General features: G+C 36.5%; 2 protein-coding genes across 2 annotated transcripts; both read right to left on the reverse strand.

Moving 5' to 3' along the window:
* LOC107631944 lies at nucleotides 717-1804 on the reverse strand. Its single transcript, XM_016335544.2, has one exon. The coding sequence runs from the start codon at nucleotides 1519-1521 to the stop codon at nucleotides 1066-1068; it is 456 nt and encodes a 151-aa protein (XP_016191030.1). The 5' UTR covers nucleotides 1522-1804; the 3' UTR covers nucleotides 717-1065.
* On the reverse strand, nucleotides 2729-3816 carry LOC107631943. Its single transcript, XM_016335543.2, has one exon. The coding sequence runs from the start codon at nucleotides 3531-3533 to the stop codon at nucleotides 3078-3080; it is 456 nt and encodes a 151-aa protein (XP_016191029.1). The 5' UTR covers nucleotides 3534-3816; the 3' UTR covers nucleotides 2729-3077.

Genomic DNA, 9351 nt, shown 5'->3' on the forward strand with positions numbered 1-9351 from the left:
TTTTTAACGTTTATCTATAGTTTTCCAAAACTAATTTAAAATGTTTGATATTTGATATTTTAAATTAATATGTATAAGTGATCTTTCAAAAATCATTTTAACTATGAACTTTATACGTATATGTTCTTAAATTCTTACTATTTACTATATTTCTTTTTTATAATTAATAACACTTGCTTTTAAAAAGAATAAGTTAAAGTTATATTCTCCTCAACAATATAATGTTGAATCATATTGCTAAGTTGTTGTTGTTATAAAGTTATTGTTTACAAGAAATAAGTACTTTCTTTTTGTTTATTTTTTTGTTCAATATACAATTGTATCCACGGTTATGTAATTTATCCATATCCTCATCAATGTATGATTAAAAGAAATTTAATTATCATTTGACATTTACAGAAATGCATTTGTACAGAACTTCAAACTGTTGGATTCTAGGCGCCGACAGAAACGATAAAGTAAACAAATAAATTAAAAGACATGAGAGGACGTGGGTGGACTTCAATCATCGGAAACGCGGTCCCATATTTAGGGGAAACGGAAATAGAAAACCATTAATCTAAAGTCTAAACCCTTTACCCTTTCCAGCCAGTAATATTTTTAGAACTAGATAACAACTAGCTAGGTTACACCAAAAAGAAAAGAAAAAGGAGAGAAAGACGAAACCAAACCGGCAAGCTAAGGTTGAATGATAGAAACGAGTTTGCAATGAAAAATCCTGTAACTGCAGTTTTGTTCAACAACTCCATTATACAACAGATAAATATAATGCATATAATCTGGTACAGAGCTTTGTGTGAGCCAGATATTGGCCGGACAAGAATGAAGAAACAGAGAATTATTATACATAGATGAAGCGAATGATAAAAGAAAGAAGAATTAATAACATACAGCAAGAAGAATAGGAAATAAAGGAATCGCACAAGCTAGGCAAACAAAAAGTAATTCGAATTATGGAGGGATCTTCAAAGACTAATTTATTGGAAGGATAGAAGGCATATATGGTTATAGGTATATGTGGACCAGGCAGGAGTGATTCCGGTTGCGGATGGAAGATAAAGGTAACTACGAAGATTGAGTTGTGGGGCTTGCAGTTGCAACAGAATGACGATGATGGGACCTGTCAGATTGAGGAAGGCCTACGGGATCAGAAACAGAAGCGACGAGCCTTCGGATCTCAGAGCGGAGCTTATAGAGAACGTGCCTCCAAGTGCCCCTATCGTGGGAGCCAAGGATCTGGGTTTCTTGCTTGTTCATCTCAAGATCTCTGGCGAAGACGGGCTTCCTGGATAGGATCCAAGCCCATCCCCACTCCCACCATTTCCTGATGGAGGTGCCTGCATAGTCACCCACCGACAAGAGCGACTTGGATCTGGGGAGTGACCAAGACGATGCAACAGCTGGGCCGCTGGGTTGGATCCTCAGTGACATGGATGAGAGGCGTCTGCGAATTGATCCTGATCCTTCATGGAAGAGTTTACACTTTGTCTGCGACACTGGAAGCGACGCTTTGAAGCTCATGATCTCTCTCTGTATGTGTGCCTCTCTACTACGTAATGCTGAAGCCACCCCCACCACCACCACCTACGCCTATTCCGCTGAATTGAACCAGATTCCTCTAATGAGAAAGCACAAAGCAGCTAGCTAGGATATCATGTGGCAAGGAGAAAATAAATCATTAAACATACATAACAACTCTTGAGCGGTGAAATGTAACCTTCACAGCTCCATCACAGCCTGTTTTATTCTGTTTGTGGGGTCAATGACGTTTACGCCCGTCTCCCCCTCTCTTCGTTAGTTGCTTTGGTTTGGTTTATGCGAAATGTTATATTTACAATTACAATTTTGGTAAGGAAAAGTATAGGTAACAAACAAGATTTTTTAACAATGGGCAAATAATGTGAATTAATAGGGTTAAAAGAGTAAATTTAATTAATAACATTAAATTAGGATGTAGTGTATTTTCATTTAATTGGTAGTTGTTTATATTGTTCAAAATTTTCATTATCCCCCTATTAACGTTTATCTATAGTTTTCCAAAACTAATTTAAAATGTTTGATATTTTGATAATCAAATTAATATGTATAAGTGATCTTTCAAAAATCATTTTAACTATGAACTTTATACGTATATGTTCTTAAATTCTTACTATATCATTGTTTTCTTTTTTATAATTAATAACACTTGCTTTTAAAAAGAATAAGTTAAAGTTATATTCTCCTCAACAATATAATGTTGAATCATATTGCTAAGTTGTTGTTGTTATAAAGTTATTGTTTACAAGAAATAAGTACTTTCTTTTTGTTTATTTTTTTGTTCAATATACAATTGTATCCACGGTTATGTAATTTATCCATATCCTCATCAATGTATGATTAAAAGAAATTTAATTATCATTTGACATTTACAGAAATGCATTTGTACAGAACTTCAAACTGTTGGATTCTAGGCGCCGACAGAAACGATAAAGTAAACAAATAAATTAAAAGACATGAGAGGACGTGGGTGGACTTCAATCATCGGAAACGCGGTCCCATATTTAGGGGAAACGGAAATAGAAAACCATTAATCTAAAGTCTAAACCCTTTACCCTTTCCAGCCAGTAATATTTTTAGAACTAGATAACAACTAGCTAGGTTACACCAAAAAGAAAAGAAAAAGGAGAGAAAGACGAAACCAAACCGGCAAGCTAAGGTTGAATGATAGAAACGAGTTTGCAATGAAAAATCCTGTAACTGCAGTTTTGTTCAACAACTCCATTATACAACAGATAAATATAATGCATATAATCTGGTACAGAGCTTTGTGTGAGCCAGATATTGGCCGGACAAGAATGAAGAAACAGAGAATTATTATACATAGATGAAGCGAATGATAAAAGAAAGAAGAATTAATAACATACAGCAAGAAGAATAGGAAATAAAGGAATCGCACAAGCTAGGCAAACAAAAAGTAATTCGAATTATGGAGGGATCTTCAAAGACTAATTTATTGGAAGGATAGAAGGCATATATGGTTATAGGTATATGTGGACCAGGCAGGAGTGATTCCGGTTGCGGATGGAAGATAAAGGTAACTACGAAGATTGAGTTGTGGGGCTTGCAGTTGCAACAGAATGACGATGATGGGACCTGTCAGATTGAGGAAGGCCTACGGGATCAGAAACAGAAGCGACGAGCCTTCGGATCTCAGAGCGGAGCTTATAGAGAACGTGCCTCCAAGTGCCCCTATCGTGGGAGCCAAGGATCTGGGTTTCTTGCTTGTTCATCTCAAGATCTCTGGCGAAGACGGGCTTCCTGGATAGGATCCAAGCCCATCCCCACTCCCACCATTTCCTGATGGAGGTGCCTGCATAGTCACCCACCGACAAGAGCGACTTGGATCTGGGGAGTGACCAAGACGATGCAACAGCTGGGCCGCTGGGTTGGATCCTCAGTGACATGGATGAGAGGCGTCTGCGAATTGATCCTGATCCTTCATGGAAGAGTTTACACTTTGTCTGCGACACTGGAAGCGACGCTTTGAAGCTCATGATCTCTCTCTGTATGTGTGCCTCTCTACTACGTAATGCTGAAGCCACCCCCACCACCACCACCTACGCCTATTCCGCTGAATTGAACCAGATTCCTCTAATGAGAAAGCACAAAGCAGCTAGCTAGGATATCATGTGGCAAGGAGAAAATAAATCATTAAACATACATAACAACTCTTGAGCGGTGAAATGTAACCTTCACAGCTCCATCACAGCCTGTTTTATTCTGTTTGTGGGGTCAATGACGTTTACGCCCGTCTCCCCCTCTCTTCGTTAGTTGCTTTGGTTTGGTTTATGCGAAATGTTATATTTACAATTACAATTTTGGTAAGGAAAAGTATAGGTAACAAACAAGATTTTTTAACAATGGGCAAATAATGTGAATTAATAGGGTTAAAAGAGTAAATTTAATTAATAACATTAAATTAGGATGTAGTGTATTTTCATTTAATTGGTAGTTGTTTATATTGTTCAAAATTTTCATTATCCCCCTAGCACTCCCCGGTAAAGGAAACGTTCTTCTTTTGTTTTTAAAAATAATTAATAAGTGAGATAAGATAAATATTGTAAAAAAAATATTCACAAAAAGTGATGTAATATAATTTTTGTTATTTATTTGTTTTTGTATTTTTAAAGAGGTAATGAACAAATCAGTACCCGAAAGATTAAAACGCTGACATATGGTTATTGATGTACTATACAAATCATACTATGATAGGTTTTAGATTTACAATGAGCCAATGACCTTTTATTTAGGGGTGTAAGTTATCGAACTGAATCGAAAATTACTGTAAAACCAAACTGAAAATTATAACAATGGACTTGAAAAAAAAGTTAGGGTCTTTTTGTTTTTTTTTTTCCGATAAAACCAATCGGTTCAGTTCGATTTTCGATTGGCTCGATAGAAACCAAACCAAAAATATGCATACATTTCAATGCTTTAACCATTTTAACATTTAGCCTAACAACAAAAATCCCCAACCCCCCAGCCCCACATCACTCAGCGTCGCTCTCAGTGCCTCCCCTAACCCTAACCCTAACCCCTCATTTTTTGCTTCTGAATTCTCCATTTTCTGTTCCCCTGCTTGGCTCCTCCATCCATATCGCCTCGCCGCCTCCCTCCGACAGTCCGACCCTCCTTCATCCGCAGCACCTCCCTCATTCGCCGCCTCCTTCTCAATTCTCACACAATCCAAGAAGCGGTTCCCCTGCATCGTTCTTCGTCGCGAGGCCCAACCGCAACAGTCTTTTCCGTCGTGGACGTCGCAGTCACCAAGTCCGGGAAGTCCTTTCCGTCGCCAAGTCTCTGTCGCAACAGACTATCCTCGCCAAGCAATAGCAGAACTTCAGAAGTGGAAGCTTTCTCCTGCAACTCAACAATGTCTTCTTCGGAGGTTAGTACATTCTCCACTTTTTGCAGTCAAATTTGTGATTGTTGATGGTTCTATTGATGGTCACAGTAAAATTTATTGTTCAGTAAAATTTGTGGCTGCATGTTGTTGCTGGTTAGTACATTATTGGTTGTTGTTGCTGATTCTTTGATCTAATTTGTTGTTCAATAAAATTTGTTGTAATTCTCGTTGTTGCTGGTTAGTACATTCTTGGTTGTTGTTGCTGTTTTTTTTTATTTAATTTATTGTAATTCTTATTGTTGCTGGTTAGTTAGTATATTCTTGGTTGTTGTTGCTGACTATTTGATCTAATTTATTATAATTCTTATTATTGCTGGTTAGTACATTTTTGGTTGTCATACCATGAAATTATGGGAAAGGGTGATAGAACGGAGGTTGAGAAAAGAGACACAAGTAACAAAAAACCAATTTAGATTTATGTCAGGCAGGTCTACCACTGAAACGATATACCTATTAAGAAGGATGATGGAAAGGTATCGTAGTAATAAAAGGGATCTACATATGGTGTTTATTGATTTGGAAAAAGCGTATGATAGAGTACTAAGGGAGGTCTTATATAAGGTTTTAGAAAAGAGGAGAGTAAGGATTGCATATATTCGTGAAATTAAAGACATGTATGATAGGGCCACAACTAGTGTGAAGACTCAAGGTAGTGTGACAGAGGAATTTCCTATTGGTATAGGATTACACCAGGGATCATCCTTAAGTCCATACCTTTTCACATTAGTCTTGGAAGTACTCACAGAGCACATCTAAGAGCCTGTACCATGGTGCATGCTTTTTGCCGATGATATCGTCCTTATGGGAGAGTCAAGGGAAGACCTAAATAAGAAGTTGGAGTTATGGAGAGAAGCTCTAGAAGTGTATGGTCTACGCATAAGCCGTAGCAAGACGGAATATATAGAATGTAAGTTCAGTTTAAGAAGGGAAAACCCTAATATAGAGGTGAAGATTGGAGAAAACATCTTACGAAAAGTTAAAAATTTTAAGTATCTTGGGTGCATCATACAGGATAATGGAGAGATTGAACATGATGTAAATCATAGGATCCAAGCAGGTTGGTCAAAATGGCAGAGTGTATCTGATTTTATATGTGACAAAAAAGTGCCTTTAAAACTTAAAGGTAAATTCTATCGCACCATTATAAGATCGGCTATGCTTTATGGTACGGAGTGTTGGGCGGCTAAAGGAGAGCACGAACATAAGCTGAGTGTGACAGAGATGAAGATGTTGAGATGGATGAGTGGTCATACGCGATTGGATCTCTAAGTTCCAATACTCTCTAAAACCTGCTAAAATCATTTGCTAACTTAGACATCGGAGTGTCTTTGCAGGTACCACCCCCATTCTTTCACATACACAACTCGGACGATAGCTCCCAGATGCAAGTCTAGTCGGAGACTACCTCCACTCAACGTGTGGGCCAGTTTCACAAGCCCAACCTACTAACTTCTGGTTACCCACGTAACATTACTCAAATACAATAAATGGAGAATAGTTATATTCAAGTTTTATTTGTATTCTATATAAACCATTACAGGGCGTAAAATTTTTTGAAAATACACATAAATAAATATAGGCTATCATGGTTTATGTGTATCGTGGTTTATGTGAAGAACGAAACAAATAATAAATTGCTACAAAATATAGCGGTTTACGAACAAAACACTAAAGACAAAAACCGCTACATGATATCGCGGATCATGAAGAAAACTAGGGCCAAAATCCACAAGCATCAATTGCGGTTTATGGAAAAAAAATAACCGTGAAGAAACTACGACGGATTGTAGTGAATTACTTGAAAGATGCTATATAAATCGTCATAGTTGGCCACAAACTATTCATTTGGGCCATTTTCAAAGTTTGAATTTGAAAATTTTTTAGAAAACATCAAGAATCAAACACGAGTGAGTAGCCAAAGTAGCAATGATTCACCATTGGTACCATTTCAGAATCAGCTATAGAGAGAGAGTGAAAGAATTTGGGGAGTGAGCGTAGTTGATGCGGGAAGCACATATTGAAAATTGAATGGAATTGAGCATAGTTGTACGGGGGCACAATTTAAAAATGATCGAAGCTAATAGGGAGACATAATTTCTTTTAGGGAGAGCGGATTTGGGTGGGTATTAGGTTTGGTTCCTCTTCGGTGTGGTCGGATTGCCAGGTTCCCACCAAGACGAAAAAAAAAAAAAAACACGAGTGAGGTCATAAAGAAGAAGATCGTGTCTATTGATTAGACGGCATTATCTATGTTGTGGAAAATATCAATGAAGAGGTTAACGTAAAAACTTGTTCATTGTTAGATTTAAAGAGAAGTAGTGCTATTATTGATTAGAAGTAGATTTGATTGTACAATTGATGGTAGTATGTTATTGTTTGTTAGACATGCAAGTTTTATTGTCTATTAGTTTGATTCATACAATTTGAAGTTGAATAGTGAGCTTATTGATATTGCATTTGGATATTTTACTGAAGATTAAATGGTATTTACCAACTTAAAAAAAATTTAAATTTATTAGTTGATTAATGTTATTAGAATTTTCATTAAAATATGATTAATGTCAACTTTTTATTTTGTGATGCAGTTGACTAGGTGCATATATAATGTTAGGAGGCAACATAATATACTTCTACATGACTGGATTATCTCATATTTGGAGTCTGTCGGGTTGTACTACCTGGTGAGGATGAACAATCAGGTTCAGGTTGGATGAGCTGTTGGTCAGTACATTCATTGAGAGGTGGCGCTTGTTCTATGGGTTACCTGAAACCGGATGATTGGGCTTGAAGGAAAGGCCCAAATTCTGAAGGATGGTGGTCTCCGACTTGTTTGCGTCCGGAAGCCGCCGTCTAAGTTATATGAATACGTTTGAATAGGTGGGGGTACCTGCAAGACACTCCGATGTCTAAGTCAGCAAAGGGTTAAGCAGATTTAAGTGTATTGGAACTTAGATGTACCTGAGTGTGTCAGGGTATTTATAGGAGATGAGCCAATAAACACTGTTGAAGTAGTTCCACTTCTGATGGTGGATAACCGTCCCTCTATCTTAGGATTTGTTGAGATCCCTCTTCTAGAAGTGAGTGAGAGAATTTAGGAGGCGATTATTACTCGTTTGGATAGGTATTAGTTGCTTGCTTACGTCGAACCCGACCTCTTGGAGGAGGTCGGACAAACGGTGAAAGCCAATATTTTAGATTGGGCCTTTTAACTTGGTTGGGCCTGGCTTGTGTCTTAAGTCAGGGTATGAACAGCGCCCTAAAATGCGGGAGTGAATACTCTCCAATGGAAAAAAACTGGATGGTGTCCAGTGTTTAATCTCACCCTTCATTGCTCTCTCTTTCCTATTTATTTTTTATCCCACTTATAGAATTAAAGGTGAGAGAGATCACACTTTATTCTCTCAAGTGTTAAAAGATATGGAGAGGATCCATTTTCCTAAAACGCACACTTTGCATATGCCATTTGGAGAATACATAATTATGCTACAAGACATGACGTATTAGTTGAGGTTGTCTACTGATGGCGAGCTGGTTAGCGAGTGCCTTACTCATTTTGTACTATTTATTCCTGACAAAAAATTATCATAAGAGCAGTTTAAGGATTAGGTTTTGTGCATAAACCTCGAGAAATCATATCACGGTTAACTAGTTAATTTTTTTGGTTAATAAACCGCTACCCCCTAATGACCCTATAATGATTTATATAGAATAAAAACAAACTCATATATATTTTTTATTTGATGTATTTGGGTAATATTGGCTTGTGTTTATTTAACTATGTAAATTTATCCTAAAAAAAACTATTTTTTATCTATAAAAATTTAAAAACTATAATCTTTCAATAATCCAAAAACTAATTTCAACGGTATAAAATTACTCTACAAAATTGACTAAAAATATATAAAAATTTAATGTTTTCTAATTTTTACACACATTAAAATTACTGAGTTAATGAGTTTAAATAAAAAAATCCCGCTATATAACACTATAATTTTGAATGATATGTGTGTGTTTTTCTTAAGTAATGAAATTTTTTTTGGATCAATTTGGTAAAATTTATTCTTTTTAAAATAATTATATTAAAGTTGGCTTTTGATAACCAAAATTTATTATTTTTAACCGTTAGTTAGTTATCAATGTTTAAAAATATGAGATAATAATATGTTGTTGAATTATTAAACTAAGGTAGCGTTTGTTTAAAAGTATGGGGTAAAAGTATGTTGTTGAATTACTAAACTAAGTAGGGATGACAACGGGGTAGGGCGGGGGCGGGTATGCCTCCCTGCTCCCCGTCTCCGCCCATAGATTTGCTTCCCATTCTTGCTTCGATTTTCGCTGTGGGTGAATAGTACCCTATCTCCATTCCCTCTGAGGATCCCATTTTTCATCTTTTTATATTTTATATT

The sequence above is a fragment of the Arachis ipaensis genome, chromosome B03 (genome assembly GCF_000816755.2).
Source record: "Arachis ipaensis cultivar K30076 chromosome B03, Araip1.1, whole genome shotgun sequence".
Taxonomy (NCBI): Eukaryota; Viridiplantae; Streptophyta; class Magnoliopsida; order Fabales; family Fabaceae; genus Arachis; species Arachis ipaensis.